The 16,211-nt window shown below is 40.8% G+C and overlaps 1 protein-coding gene and 1 long non-coding RNA gene across 3 annotated transcripts in view; one reads left to right on the top strand and one right to left on the bottom strand.

Moving 5' to 3' along the window:
* Positions 1-5,646, bottom strand: part of EPHX4 (epoxide hydrolase 4) — a 38,492-nt gene extending 32,846 nt beyond the window's left edge. Inside the window, exons 1-2 of one of the 2 annotated variants that reach the window (XM_077905408.1) lie at positions 5,354-5,646; positions 3,106-3,191 (exon numbers count right to left, since the gene is read on the bottom strand). In XM_077905408.1, the coding sequence (XP_077761534.1) occupies positions 3,106-3,191; positions 5,354-5,584 (317 nt within the window). In that variant the 5' untranslated portion in view covers positions 5,585-5,646. The remainder of the gene's footprint in view (positions 1-3,105; positions 3,192-5,353) is intronic. The other variant, XM_077905407.1, reaches the window with a different exon arrangement.
* LOC144318450 (uncharacterized) lies at positions 4,933-15,979 on the top strand. The gene is made up of 4 exons (XR_013384350.1): positions 4,933-5,040; positions 7,846-7,886; positions 13,468-13,653; positions 15,523-15,979. It is a non-coding gene; the product is annotated as an uncharacterized LOC144318450 (long non-coding RNA).
* Positions 15,980-16,211: the final 232 nt, after the last annotated feature.

The following is a 16,211-nucleotide window of genomic DNA, read 5'->3' as shown; positions in this document are numbered from 1 at the left end:
CAAAGGCAGGCGCTAAACCACTGAGCCACCCAGAGATCCCCTGTTGTTTTTTAAAAAAAAATCATAGCAAGGGTGTTCCTGGAGTAACACAACCAAGACTTAACTTTGCTAGAGCAAATGGGGCTGATGTCCAGGGACAGGTGCTGGGCCTTTCCCAGGCTGCCCCATCCACTGAAGATTAAAGGACACGTACAAGAATCACCAGGCATTTCTATTTTGCAAAAGGGCTCTTATGAAGAGTAAATGATGAGACAATGCTGTGAAAAATGTACAAAAATATTGTTCTTGGAGTGCCTGGGTGGCTCAGTCAGTTAAGCGTCTGCCTTGGCTCATGTCATGATCTCAGGGTCCTGGGTTCGAGCCCCACGTCAGGCTCCCTGCTCAGCAGGGAAGTCTGCTTCTCCCTCTTCCTCTCTCTCTCTGCCCTCACTCATGTGCTCTCTCTCTCACTCACTCTCTCTTTCAAATAAAATATTTTTTAAAAAAGTATTCTTAAATATGACAGAAGGTATCAACTGTCCTATATTAAAAGGATATCATTGTTATTGGCTGTTTCTTAGAAACAATTACCAAGTGGCTGAAGTAATTGTAGGTTTATTTTTATCTTCATGGTAGACTGTTCCACATGTAATAAAGTGAAGTTCCAGAAGAGAAAAGAGCATGGACAAGTATCAGGGTTTGTATGAGGCTGAGAGACACAATAGCTTTTAAATCTTTTCTTTCTAAAAAGTTAAATATCGGGGCACGTGGGTGGCTCAGCTGGTTAAGCGTCTGCCTTTGGCTCAGGTCATGATCTCAGGGCCTGGGATCGAGCCCCGAGTCGGGGCTCCCTGCTCAGCGGGAGCCTGCTTCTCCCTCTGCCTCTGCTGCTCCCCTTGCTTGTGCTCTCTCACTCTCTCTGTCAAATAAATAAATAAAATTTTTAAGAATTAAAAAATTAAAAAGTTCAATATCAACCACCACACCCCAACAGATCATGAATTTTATTTAGAATGATGATCCAAAATGTTAGAGTGAGGTGTTCTTACATTGTTAGCTAACTTTTAACACTCTCTTGAATGTTTCTGTAAGGTGTGAAATTTGAAGGGTGAAAATCAGTGTGTGATATCAGACTGTCATTCCTATATACTGAAGACAGCAGGAGAGGTCAGCCCTGAAGCTCAAAAATGAAGTGTGCCTTACTTTCTGATGCTGCCAATTTTAGAAGGGTAGCTATGATGTTTAAATGAGATGATGTATGTAAAACACTTAGAAGAGTGCCTGGCACACAGTAAATGGTCCGTAAATGTTAATTAGCAGGAGCAGCAGCAGAGTCAAGAAATTATTTTTTTATTGGTGGGACAATGGCCTATCTCCAAATGTCTTCATTAGTATTACTCTTAAAACTAGAATTCTACTATTACATATTCTTCATCTCCTTTAGAGTTGAAGATTTTGTATCATCCAAAGTCCTGATGCAGCTAGCTCTCAAAGAGATATAATCTCAGTGCACTTTAGCTAATACTTTATCATTGAAAGGCACTGTATCAATAAATGCATGGCGGATGCTAGTGCTGGATTTCCACACTGAGTGAATGGAAGTGAAGGAAGAAAATGACCATTTACTGAGTATTCACTGGGGCTACATGTAAGGCCTTCTGCATATTTTGACTCTCTTTATCCTCATGACAACACCGCAAGATTATTGCAGATGATTGTGCAGGATCCTGCAGAGTAAGTGATTAAGCCAGAATTCACCGCCTACATTACTTTATGCAGATTTGACTAATGCTTCAGACTTACATTTTATTGTGAGCCAATCATGTCAAGCACTCCACTAAATGAGTCCACATACATATGCCTGAATTGCACTGGGCTGTTTACCACCTAATTAAGTTGTCTCCAGATGGAAGAACATATAAAAGTTTAACATGAAAACGACTTATGTTTATTCATGCAGGCGAATACAGAGGGGAGAAAAATCTTCATGAGGGGAAAAATCTCAGAAAAAGACATCTATAGACTTTTTGCTCTGGAAAAATGATGAGGTTGCCATGCTCCAGTCTTTTCTTCAATGCCTAATACTTCCTCATGCACTAGCATTCTCAATGTATTTACTATAAAGTCTCTTTCACTGATAAAGTATTAACTAAGGTGTATCAGGATCAGATCTTTTTCAGAGCTAGATGCATTTTAAATCAGGACTTTGGATAACACAGGATCATTAAAACTGTGAAGGAGGTGCAGAATATATAATGGTGAAATTCTAGGTGTTAAGAGTGATAATAAGGGAGAAATCTGGGGACAGGGCATTACCCCAGGCCTTTCAAAAGATACCACATATCCTGCCTTGCAGTCGGCTCAGAGAATAGGATTATTTTTCATCAATTTCTTTACATTTAGTTCGTGAACTATCTCAAGATCATAGCACTGTTACCAAAAATCTAGTCTTCTTTTCACAACCATAGGCAGCATCTTTTAAAAAGATATTCGTGTTTTAAAAGTTTAATCGTATGTTGTTTTCATTTGTACTTACTTGACTCTGCGAGGTTCAAAGGAGAACAGAACATTTTCTCTTAAGTACCTAGCAACTGTATATTTTTGGTTATAGGTTTCTTCCTAATGTGAAATATTTAGGTCCTTAATTTATCCTGCATTCATATGAGCCTATTGCTACATGCACAGAAAATAGTTCATCTTCAGTCTCCAAGAGTCCTCTTCTTTCTCCACCTCCCCTTTACCTAAGGCTTCGCTCAGACCTTCCAGATAATAGGCACTCTATACATTTGGTTTCTTTTCAATTTCCTTTCCCTACCCAATGTGGCATTTGGTCCACAGTAAATAGTATAAAAACTGTTTTGTAGCTGGTTCAGAAATCTGAAACATTAAACCATACTTCTTTTAATTCTCAAAAAGAAAAAGAAAAACAAAAGAAAAAGAAAATTAACCTGGTACCATGCATTGTTCTTTAGAATAGAAGGCAAAGTGTTCCTGTGATTCAGGAACATTTGGGAAGGATAATTGGGTAAGAGATCACAAAGTAAGGTCGATTAAAAGTCATAAGAAAATGACACTGTGATAAGCCAAGTCCTTAATGCAAAATCAAAAGTTGGTTGGTAAGTTTACCAGAATTCTGGAAATCCATGAAGCAGCAGCATAAGTGGTTTGCCTCTCTCACCAGCAGCAACATAATGAAACCTTAACCCCGAATCCTGCAGTAGAAAATAGAGGGTATGGAATTTTAGTGTTATTTTGCCAAAAGTAGTGCATTTAGCATTTCCACTTGATTCAAGAAGAAAGTACACTTGCGTTATCTTTAATATCATGAAATAAAATAAATATTAAATTTCAAAAAGAAAAAAAACATGATTTATTAATAGAGTAAATTATATTTACTTTTGTCGGCATTCCCTTTATAGTACCTTCCCTTCTTGTTCTACTTACAAGGTCAATTTATATGTTACAGGCCTCTGGAACAATGTCACAATTTGTGACTTTCATCTTCCTGATGTGTCACATTTCATCTCATCCAAATTCCACAGGACATGTAAATAATTCTGATCTGAATTTATATTCCTGCCATGTTTACCTCCTAGTCACGTACTTTTCTCAGCTTGCCCGTCAAGAGCTGTGCCATCAGTTATATAATTCACACCTCCTTTTCTTATTTTTAGTTCTCTCCTTCCCACATTATTATTTTAAGTTGGGAGTTGCATGTACAGCTCCCCTTGCTTCCTGCTCATGTCATGTCAATGTATTTCTAACAGCAGAATTCTCTGAGTGCTCAAGACTTCTCTCTGCATGTGGGAGACAAGACTGCCCAAGGAAAATAAACAGCATGGGGGTGAGACAGGAATACAGCAGATACAAAACAAACTATAAAGAAGAAAATGGAGAAAAAACCAAGAAGAAAACCAAAAAAAAAAAAAAAAGAAGTGAAGAAAGAGACCAAGAACCAAAAGATGAGCACAGAGACTGAGTTTTATATCAGGTAACCCAAGCAAGAGGGTTTTCAGATGTAAAAAAAATCCTAAAAGGTCATTTAATGCAACCCCATCATTTTTACGTATTTGGAAACTAAAGTCCAAAGATATTAACATGGCTCATAAAGGTGATTGTGTGCAGGGCTGTGACCAGAACCCCATTTTGTCCTACCTTACAGGACAATGTTCTTTCCACTCCTTGGTTCTGTCTCTGGGGAAACTCTTTAGGTGTCCAGAGTAAGAGGAAAAGAGCATTACAAGGAATTCCAGATGGCTCTTTTTTCCTGCTCTTCCTCCTCAGGTTGGAACCAAGATAACTAACCTGACTTTGCCCTCAACTGCAGAATGCCCTTCCAGAAGTTCAATAACTTCTTTTATTGGTGATGAGTCTCCGCCACTTGATTGGATTTAGGGAACGAATACCTTATTGCACTTACTGTGTGCACTAGGCACTGCTCTAAGGTTTTATTTGTTGTTGTTGTTGTTGTTTTTGAAGCCTCTCGTTTTACAAATATCAATTCATTTCATTCTCATACCAACCGCAGGCCGAATAAGGATAAGAAAAATGTGCCCTTGGTCTTTTGAACTCTAGCAGCTGGACAATTAGCTCCTAATAGGAATCCTGCACTTGGTGACATAAATATCCCCTCATGTGAGGCTACTTTTGAAAGGCCTGTGAGTCAGACTGCAGGGTGCATCATGAAGGGCCATATCCCGTCACCACCTGGAGCCTCAGGAAATGGAATATCCGTGGGCTGCCAGGTGGCTTGGGACAAGCACGCACGGTTCCAGTCTCAATGCATGGTTGACATTTACTTTTTATTCCATTCCTTTGGTCTCTGGCTTCCCACGTCTGTTTCCTTGCCCACAAACGTACACCATGTATTTATTGTTTCATGCTGGTTAGGTCATCCGTGAAGGCTCCCTTCTGCTACTCTGAATAAAGTCCTATTTCCAATGACTTATTCTATTTACTCTTTCAGCCTCTAGAAGGTGGGCAAGGCAGCCCCAGGAGACAGTACAGGGCACCACCAGCACCAACTCCCTACCGCCGGTCTGAGCTCTAAAGGGCAAAAAGGTGACAGGAGAGCGCTCTGCCTTACAGGGGGTTGCGGCGGAGGGGGGGGGGGGAGGCAGTAGTGTGTCCCGAGGACCCCGCTGGGGAAGCTCTCGGGCGCTCCCGCACAGGCGCGCGCGCGCGGCCCCGACCCCTCCCGCGCCCCGCGCCCCGCGCCCCCCGCGCCCCGCGCCCCGCCTGCCCCGGGCGCCGTCCCCGTCCCCGTCCCCGCCGCGAGCCCCGGGAGCGCCGTCTCGGCAGGGGCAGCCCCGCGCCCCGCGCCCCCGGCCGCCGCGCTCCCTCCCGGCCCCGCGGGGCCCGCGCCGGCCTTCACCTTGATCCGCACGTAGCAGTGGGTGCCCAAAGAGGGGTCGTTCAGACACGCGGGAGGGTGTTCGCGGGCCGCCCTCCGGAAGGTCTGCGCGGGGCCCTTGCCGATGCTCCACAAAAGTTTGAGCAGGTGGATGGAGGCGCAGAGCCCGCAGTAGCAGTAGACCAGCGACCAGAAGAGCAGGGACCGGATCGCGAGCGCCAGGCGGAGCAGGCGGTCCCGCAGCCTCGCCATCGGGCGGGGCCGGCGGCGGGGCCCGCTGCCCTCCGGAGGCGCGCGAGCAGCGGCGCTCGGCCGGGCTGCGGAGCCGGACAGCCCGCGCGGCGGCGCGCCAGGCCCGCCACCGGTCGGCGGGAGCCGGCTCCGCGCGCGCCTCCCCGCGCGCCTCCCCGCGGGCCCCGGGCGGCTGCGCTCGGCCGGCGTCCGGAGGCCCCGCCGCGGGCTCCCGCGCTCGCGGTGCGCGCTCGGGGCCGCCGCGCCCGGACTGGGCGCGGGGGGAGAGGGGCCTCGGCCCGCCGGGTGAGCGCCCGGGGCCGCACGGCCCGGCTGCGGGGGAGGCTGGGGCCGAGACTCCCGCGAGTGCTCCCCGGAACCGCGCGCGGAACGGCCGCTGCCACACGGGCCGGGGTTCGAGTCCTCGCAGTGCCCTGGGAACTGTTGGGAGGATTTCATTAGGGCCTTTTTCTGGATCATGGAATTATGGGGGGTGAGGGGTGGGGGGTGGGGGGCAAGAGAGGCAGGGAAGGGTTTCCCTTCCGTGGGACAGATGCTGTTACTTTCTGCATTGCTAACAATCTTCTGAAGTTGTTGATCTTCAGCAAGGTTCAGAAGGGTGATCAGCCCAGCTAGGCCTCTCTGGTGCCAAAGGCAAGCCTCTCGAAACCCCTGGTCTCTTTTCCATCCCTCTAAGTTTTTCCTTTGCAAGACTCTTCCATAAATGGAATCATATAATACGTAACCTTTTATTTTTGGCTTCTTTCACTCAGCGTAATGCATCTGAGATTCCACTATGCTGTTGCATATATGGTCTCCTTTCTATTACTTGTGTTTGGTTGAATGCAGGTGTCCTATTGTTTATCCATTCTTCATTTTGAGGACATTGGAGTTTTTTTCCAGTTTTGTGGTTACGAATAAAACCACTATAAACACTCGTGTGAAATCTCTGTGTGAAGCTAAGTTTTCCTTTCACCTGGATAAGTACTTAGAAGGGGGGGGGGGGGGGTTGCTGGGTCACGTGGTAAGTGTGCATTTAACTTTATGAGAAACTGCCAAACTGGCTCCACAGTGGTTGTACAACTTTGAATTCGTAACAGCGATGTGTGAGAGTTAAGGTTAGGTTATATTCTTGCAAGAACTTGGGATTGTCCAAACAATCTTAATTTTGGCGATTCTAAGAGATATGGAGCATCTCACTGAGATTTTAATTTACGGAAATGTAAATGTGACTATAATGTGACTAATAATGTGTGACCATCTTTATGTACTTTTATGCCACTCAAATATAATCTTTGACAGTGTCTGTTAAAATCTTTTACACATTTTTTTAAAAATTGTGTTGTTTTCCTACTATTCAATTCGAGAGTTATTTATGTATTTTGGATATAAATCCTTTATTGTACATCATGAGATTTGCAAATAATTTTCCAGACCGTGTCTTTTCATTCTTATAACAGAGACTTCTGAAGAGCAGAATTTCTTAAAATTTTTAAAGAATTATTTATTTATTTATTTTAAGTAGGCTCTCTGCCCAATGTGGGGTTCAACTCACAACCTCAAGATCTAGAGTCACATGCTCTGCTCACTGAACCAGTTAGGTGCCCCCCAGATGACATCCAATGTATCACTTTTTTTTTAAAAAAGGCCTTTATTTTTTTAAAGATTTTTAAAATTTATTTATTAGTGAGAAACACAGAGAAAGAGGCAGGGACATACGCAGAGGGAGAAGCACTCTCCCTGTGGCGAGCCTGATGCAGGGCTTGATCCCAGGAACTCTGGATCACCCCTGAGCCAAAGGCAGCCGCTCAACACTGAGCCTCCCAGGTGCCCCCGCCTTTTGGGCCTTTAATGTAAGAAACCTTTGCATAAGTCAAGGTCAACAGGATTTCTTTCCCTTATGTTTTCTTCTTAAAGTTTTATGGCTTTGTTTTATTTATTATTTTTATTTTTATTTTTTTTTAATTTTTATTTATTTATGATAGTCACACACAGAGAGAGAGAGAGAGGTAGAGACACAGGCAGAGGGAGAAGCAGGCTCCATGCACCGGGAGCCCAATGTGGGATTCGATCCCGGGTCTCCAGGATCGCGCCCTGGGCCAAAGGCAGGCGCTAAACCGCTGCACCACCCAGGGATCCCTATTTATTATTTTTAAAATCTTAATTCTAGTATAGTTAACACAATGTTTTATATTAGTTACAGGTGTACAATATAGTGATTAAACAATTCTGTATATTACTCAGTGCTCATCATGATAAGTGTACTCCTTAATCCCCCACAGCTATTTCACCCATCCTCTTATTCACCACCTCTCTGGAAACCGTAAGTTCTCTAAAGCTAAGAATCTTTTTTTTTGGGGGGGGGGTAATCTCTTTTTATATTTGTTCATTTGTTGTTTCTTAAATTCCACATGTGAGTGGAATCATATGGTATTTTTCTTTCTCTAACTTATTTCGCTTGGCATTATACCCTGTAGATCCATCCATGTTGTTGCAAATGGTAAGATTTCATTCTTTTTATGGCTGAATAATATTCCAGTGTGTGTGTGTGTGTGTGTGTGTGTGTGTGTGTGTATCACATCTTTATCCATTCATCTATGGATGGACATTTGGGCTGTTTCCATACTTTGGCTATTGTAAATGTTGAAATAAGCATGGGGTGCATGTATCTTTTCAAATTAGTGTTTTCGTATTCTTTTTTTTTTAAGATTTTATTTATTTATTCATGAGAGGCACAGAGAGAGAGAGGCAGAGACATAGAGGGAGAAGCAGGCTCCATGCAGGGAGCCCGATGTGGGACTCGATCCCAGGACTCCGGGATCATGCCCTGAGCCTGAGCTGAAGGCAGATGTTTAACCACTGAGCCACCCAGGCATCCCTTGTTTTTGTATTCTTTGGATAAATACCCCAGAGTGGAATTACTGGATCATATGGTAATTCTATTTTTGATTTTTTGAGGAACCAGGTCTATGATCCATTTTGAGTTAATTTTTGTATAGGGTACAAAGTATGGATTGACATTTAAGTTTTGCGTGTGGATATATAATTGTTTTGGCACCATTTGTTGAAGAGTGTTCTTTCTCCGTTGAATTGTCTTTGTACCTTTGTTGAAAATCACTTGACATATGGGATTATTTCTAAGCCTCTAGTCTGTTTTATTGATCTTTATGTCTATATTTTCTTTAATACCACATTTGTCACACTTTTGAAAGCAGTACAGTAGGTCTATAATTCAGGTAGTATGAGTCCTTAAGCTTTATTTTTTTTCCATATCATTATTTTTAATGTCCAACGTTTATAAGATGAGGGAAAGGGCTTTCACCCCAACTCAAGTTGATAAATTTTCGATTGGCTTGTGAGTCCGATAGGGATATTTCTTCTTGTCTAATTTGGTTTCTGTCTAATTTTTCTTGTCTTGTCTAATTTTCAGGTCCTCAATGATCATCTGATCAAATGGAATTATGTTCTTCATCTTCTCCAGCTCTTTTTCATATTCTTCAATCCTGGCCTTTGAGAGAGACAAAAACTCAGCACAGCTTTTCACATCTTCTTTTTCCTCAGCATCCACCTGGACAGTGTATTTATCCTCTGGCACAGGAAACTTCAGGGCATTAAACTTCTCAAAGTCATCTACCAAGTCAGCCTTTGCCACATTGGCCTTGTTGTAAGCCCAGTCAATAGCAGGTGGTTTCTCAGGAAGAGTAGCCAACCTGGAGGTAAGCATCTCATTCCAGAATTTCAGGGAGTTGGCAATGGCCTTCTGGTTTCGGGGTATGATCTCCCCAAAAGCTACCCAGTCAATGGTTTTTAGAGCAAGTTTTCACCCAGTCATCTTGAGATGTTTCACCGACCCCGGTGGCCCACAGTCCACAGCAGCAAGGCTTAAGCTTTATTCTTTACACAAATTGTTTTGGCTATTCTACTTACTTACCTCCCCTCTGCCAAAAAAATTATTATTAGTTATTTTAGGGAAAAGTTGTTAATTGAAATGCATTGAATCTCTTAACCATTTTGGAGAAAACTAGTATTTTAATAATATTCTGTTGTTCAATTCATGAACATGATGTATCACTCCATTTTTTAGATCTTTGTTGATTTCTATCAGTTTTTCATTGTTTAAAACATACAAATATTGCATATATTTTGTAACATTTAGACCTAATTATTTATTTTTTTATTATTGTAAATGATACTTTTAAAAATTTCCAGTTGCATATTACTAGCATAAAGAAATATCTTTTTTTTTTTTGTCTTGGACCCTGAGACCTTGATAAACTCACTTATTAGTTCTAGTAGTTTTTTAAAAATATTTTATTTATTTATTCATGAGAGACACACAGAGAGAGAGAGGCAGAGACACAGGCAGAGGGAGAAGCAGGTTCCACACAGGGAGCCTGACATGGGACTCGATCCCGGGCCTCCAAGATCACGCCCTGGGCCAAATGCGGTGCTAAACCGCTGAGCCACCCGGGCTGTCCCCCCCCCCCCCGTTTTTTTTTAAAGATTTTATTTATTTATTCATGAGAGACACATACACAGAGAGAGGCAGAGACACAGGCAGAGGGAGAAGCAGGCTCCATGTAGGGAGCCCAACAGGGGATCCAATCCTGGGTCTCCAGTATCACACCCCGGGCCGAAGGTGGCACTAAACCCCCGAGCCACCGGGGCTGCCCTGAATAGAGATAGTTTTATTTCTTCCTTTCCTATATATTGGCCTTTTATTTCTTTTTCTTGTCTTATTGCACTGGCTAGGACCTGAAGTACAGTAATGAATAAGATTAATAAGAATGGATATCTTTAGCTTATTTATTCCTGATCTTAGGGGGAAAGCATTCAGTCTGTCACTATTAAGCATAATATTAGCTAAAGATGCCATTTATCATGTTGAGGAAGTTCTTGTCTATTTCTAGTTTCTGAGAAGTTTCTTTTTTTTCATAAATGGAGGTTAAATTTTGTCAAAGAGCTTTTACTTCTCTTGGGATAATCATAGTTTTCCCTCTTTAATCTTTTAATATAGTTAATTATAAAAAAATTTTCAAATTTTTTATTTAAGTTCAATTTAATTAACATACAGTGTATTATTAGCTTCAGAGGTAGAATTCAGTGATTTATCAGTTACATATACCACCCACTGCTCATTATATCAAGTGCCCTCCTTGATGCCCATCACCCAATTACCCCATTCCCACCAACCTCCCCTCCAGCAACCCTCAGTTTGTTTCCTATAGTTAAGATTCTCTACATACAGTTTGGTAGAATTCTCCAAAAAGGCCACCTAGGCCTCAAGTTGTTTTTCTAATTATTTTTTTAAGGTTTTTAAATATAATTCAACCTATTTTAAAGTTATAGAACTATTCAGGTGATCTGTTTTTTCTTTGCTGGTTTGTATCCTTTAGGAATCTTATGCATTTCATGTTAGTTGTTGAATTTATGGCCCAAAGAGCTCTCCATGCCTTTATTAACTTTTCACTGTCTATGGGTAGGTAATGTTCTTCCTTTTACACTTGACATTTGTAATTTGTGTCTTTTGTTTTTCTTGTTGAGTCTGGTTAGAGGCTTATCAATTTTATTGTATTTTTTTTTTAAAGATTTTATTTATTTATTCATGAGAGACACAGAAAGAGAGGGGCAGAGACACAGGCAGAGAGAGAAGCAGGCTCCATGCAGGGAGCCAGATGTGGGACTTGATCCCAGGACTCCAGGATCATGCCCTGGGCCAAAGGCAGATGCTTAACCACTGAGCCACCCAGGCATCCCAATTTTATTGTCTTTTTAACAAAGAAACAGCCTTTGATTTTATTGGGGTTTTGTTCTCCTTTTTTTTTGCTTTTAATTTCATTCATTTATGTTCTTATTCATTTCTTCTGCCAGATTTAGGTTTAATTTGCTTTTCTCTAGTTTCTTTTTTTTTTTTTTTTCTCTAGTTTCTTAAGACAGAAGTTTAAGTGATTGGTTTGAAATTTTTGTTCTGTTTTAATGTAAACATTTAATGAAAAAAAATTTCCTCTAAATGCTTCCACAGCAATCCCACAAATTTTAATATGTTGTGCTTTTATTTTCATACAATTCAAAGTATTTCCTAATTCTTCACGTGATTTCCTCTTTTACCATGGGTTATTTAGAAATGCTTAACATCTAGATATTTTGGAGGATTTTGCTGGTATCTTTTCATTGTTAATTTCTAGTTTAAATATGGTATGTTCCAAGAGTTTACCTTCAAAACTGCCTGTTCCTTTAAATTTGTCAAGGTTTGCTTTATGTCTCTGATTATGGTCTATTTTGGTGAATGTTCCAACTGCATTTGAAAGTTGTTATCTGGAGTGTGGTATAAATGTTGATTAGGTAAATTGATTGGCGATGCTGTTTGGGACTGTTAGGATCCTTACTGATTTTCTGTCTACTTGTTCTATCAATTGCTGAGAGAAGAATATTGAAATCTATATGTAATGATAGATTTCTTTCTTCTTGCTTGCTTATTTGCTTTCTTCCTTTCTTTTGGATCTACCAATGCTACTATTTTTGCTTTAGGTAGTTATATTTTGGGGCATTTGTAAATAAGATAAAATGAAATTTATAATTACCTCCATTTCTACCATTGTCAGTGTTTTTCGTTAATTATATAGTTATAATTTCTGTCTGGTATCATATTCCTTCTACCAGGGAACTTCCTGTTTTCTTTGCTGTTTTGTATTTCTCATAATTTTTGTTGAAACACATTTTGTGTGAGACAATAGAGACAAAGGTATATAGTTTTTGCCTGTAATTGATGTTTTCTTTTGCCTAACTTTTAGTATGGAGGTTGTGTCAATCTAGTCAGAAGTTGAGTTAGAATTGAATTTTATTATTGCTATGGTTATCTTCAGCACAGCACAGATCTCAAATCTCTCTAGTGTTACCTTGTGGTTAAGGTGGAGACTGGTTTGCTGGTGAATTTTTCTCAGTACCTGCTACATGCTCATCTTTAAGTCTTTATTTATGCTTGGTGATAAGTGATACAGACATGGCCTTTCTCCATGCTTTTGCTCCTCTGATAGCAGTAAACTGCTTTTGTTATTGAATGTTTATTACCCTGTGGTAGGAAGTGCAGAGGGTAGAGGGGCATTCTCTGCTGTCCTGTTTCCTCCCAGACAGGCACTGTGGATATCAGGATATCAGGGTATCTTGGATAGCAGTTGGGATTTTCTCAATGATCCTTTCCTGTTCCCAGTGACAAGGTCTTTCTAATGGTGTGGACCCATGATGTATTTCCTGCTCCTGTCCTAGATTAGAAGGTTTCTGTTTTCTTCCCTCCTCACTGCAGTAGATCTTCATCAGTGCCCTGTCTAGGTGACAGGGTTTGCTATTCTTCCCCCAGAAGCTTAAGGCTGGTATTCCTTAAGGAAGATAGGGAAAAAGGATCTGGAGAAACCTCTCTGTTTTTCTATATCTGGTACTATTCTCTTCCAGGCCTGCATCAGGAGAATAGCTTTCAGGCAGCCCAGGTGGCGCAGCCCTTTAGTGCTGCCTTCAGCCCAGGGCGTTGATCCTGGAGACCTGGGATTGAGTCCCACATCGGGCTCCCTGCATGGAGCCTGCTTCTCCCTCTGCCTGTGTCTCTGCCTCTCTCTCTCTCTCTCTCTCTCTGTGTGTCTCATGAGTTAAAAACAAAAAAAAAAAGAAAGAAAAGAAAGGAGGATAGCTTTTTCAGAACCTCATCCTGTCACTCAAATCCTTCTTGTAAGTACTGATGAGGTCTATACTTGAAGAAGAATCTGCACGTGGTTGCAAACTTCTTATGTGCTGTCAGGGGTTCTATATTCTCAACTAGCCCACAACTGGGCTTTCATAATTGTTACTTCTAGATGATTTCATTTGCTTGGCTTTTTTGTTTGTTTGTTTATTTATTTATTTGTGAGATAACACAGAGAGAGAGGCAGAGACACAGGCAGAGGAAGAAGCAGGCTCCTCACAGGCAGCCCGATCTGGGACTCGATCCCAGGACCCTGGGATCATGCTCTGAGCTGAAGGCAGCCGCTCAACCACTGAGCCACTGGGACGTCCCATCGTGTTTTTATTGCCACATTATATGGCATTGGAGACATCTGCCTCAGGTAAGCCAGTACTTATATCCTGTCTCTCCTTTGATGAACTTGTCTTTTCTTAGATTTCAGGTTATTGGTTACCCCACAATCTCAGCCCTCAGATTAATTTAAGAAACGTAAATTTAAAGATTTTCAGGATGCCTGGGTGGCTCAGCAGTTGGGGGTCTGCCTTTTGCTCAGGGCTGATCCCGGAGTTCTGGGATCGAGTCCCACATCGGGCTCCCTTGAGGAGCCTGCTTCTCCCTCTGCCTGTGTCTCTGTGTCTCTCATGAATAAACAAATAAAATCTTAAAAAAAAAAATTCTGGCTTTTCAGATTGTTGTAATGGTGAAGAAATGCTTTTCCAACTTTCTTTATCCCAAGTGGAAGCCTGAATTTCCTAATTTTTAAAAATTGAGATACGATTGGCATATATCATTGTATTAGTTTTAGGTATATGACATAATGATTTGATATATGTGTATATATTTTATATATATTATAAAATGATTACTACAATAAACTTTATACTTTTTTAAAATTTTGAGTATTTTTAAAATTGAAAAAAATTTTTTAAAAGATTTTATTTATTTATTCGTGAGAGATACAGAAAGAGGCAGAGACACAGGCAGAAGGAGAAGCAGGCTCCATGCCGGGAGCCCGATGCGGGACTCGATCCCAGGACTCCAGGATCGCGCCCTGGGCTGAAGGCGGCGCTAAACTGCTGAGCCACCCGGGCTGCCCTAAAATTGAAATTTTAAATGAGATGATTAGAAATTTATATGCACTCATGAGAAATAGAGAAACTGTGTACACTTCAAACAGTGTACTTTACACTTTATAATTTTGTTTATAGTGTAGCTTTGTTTACCCACCACCAAAGTCAAGTATATAGAACAGTTCTTTAACCACAGGGATGTCTCATGTTGTCCTCTTTTTCTTTTTAAGTTTCTTTTCTTTTAATATTTTATTTATTTATTTATTCATGAGAGACACAGAGAGAAGGCAGAAACAGGCAGAGGGAGAAGCAGGCTCCTCGCAGGGAGCCCGATGTGGGACTCTCCCGGATCCCGGGATCACAACCTGAACCAAAGGCAGGTGGCCAACCACTGAGCCACCCAGGTGTCCCTCATGTTGTCCTTTTATAACCATGTTCACACCTTATCCCTCACCTCTGGTAACCACTAATGTGTTTTCCATTTCCAAAATTTTGTCATTTCAAAACTGTTATAAAAGTGAAGTCATGAAGTAGGTAACCTTTTGGGATTAGTTTTTTTCACACACCACAATTCCCTAGAAATTCAAGTTATTGCAAGTATCAACAGTTCATTCCTTTTTGCTGCTGATTAGTATTTTAAATTATGAATATGCTGCTACAACTTGTTAAACACTTACCTACTGAATGACATCTAGGTTGTTTCCAGTTTTGGGCTATTACAAATAAAGCTGCTATGAACCTTTGTGGGTTTGTGATCGGAAGCTTTCATTTATCTGGGATAACCGTCCAGTAGTGCAATTGCCAGGTCATATGGCTTTGTATGTTTTGTTTAAAAGAAGTAACAACTGGTTTCTAGTGTGGCTGTATACCATTTTACACAACCAGCATTTTGTGTAGTCACTATTTTATTTTAAACCTTCCTGATAGATGTGCAGTGCTATCTCATTGTGGTTTACATTCGTATGTCACTGATGGCCACTAGTAGTGGTGAACATGCTTTCATATGTGTGTTTGCCATATGCATATCTTCTTTGGTAAAATTTTGTCCATGTCTTTTGCTCATTCTAATTGTTTCTTTTACTGTTGTATTTTTTGAGTTTTTAATATATTCTTATATACTATTTCTTGTCAGATATGTGGTTTGCAAATATTTTACTAATCTGTAACTTATCTTTTCACAGAGCAAAAGTCTTAATTTTGACAAGATCCAACTTACCAGTCTTTCATTTATGGATCATACTTTTGGTATCAAGTCTAAAGCCTTTTTGCCTAATCACGGAGCCTCAAGGATTTTTTTCTTTTTTGTATTTTACATCTAAACCCATGATCCATTTTGAGTTAACTTTTGCATACGATGTAAGTTTTAATTAAGATTTTTTTTTGGCTTATGAATATTCAATTGCTCCAGCACCATTTGTTGAAAAGACTACCCTTTCTTCATTGAATTGCACCTTTGTCAAAAATCAGTTCAGGATATTTGTGTGGGTGTCAGTTCTTTATTCTGGGGTCTACTGCTTTACTAATACCACATTTTATTGATTACTGTAGCCTTATAGTAAGTCTTATTATCATACAGAATGATTCCTCTCTGTTTTTTCAGTATTATTTATTCTAGTGACTGTGTCATTCTGAGTTTTATTTTTTTTTTCATTCTGAGTTTTAAAACAAGCTTGTCTATGTCTATGAAAAGCTTTGCTGGGATTTTGATAGGAGTGCATTAAACCAGATCAATTTGAGGGGTACTGAATCTTTCCTATGTTGAGTTTTCCCAATCTATGAACATAGTATGTCTATTTAAGTCTTTCTTCTTTAACTTCTTCCATAAACATTTTGTGATTTTCAGCATACAGATCCTGTACATTTTGTTCAA

Source organism: Canis aureus, chromosome 8, assembly GCF_053574225.1.
Source record: "Canis aureus isolate CA01 chromosome 8, VMU_Caureus_v.1.0, whole genome shotgun sequence".
Taxonomy (NCBI): domain Eukaryota; kingdom Metazoa; phylum Chordata; class Mammalia; order Carnivora; family Canidae; genus Canis; species Canis aureus.
Note: the sequence above shows the minus strand (reverse complement) of the source record. Positions and strands in the feature narration are given on the sequence as shown.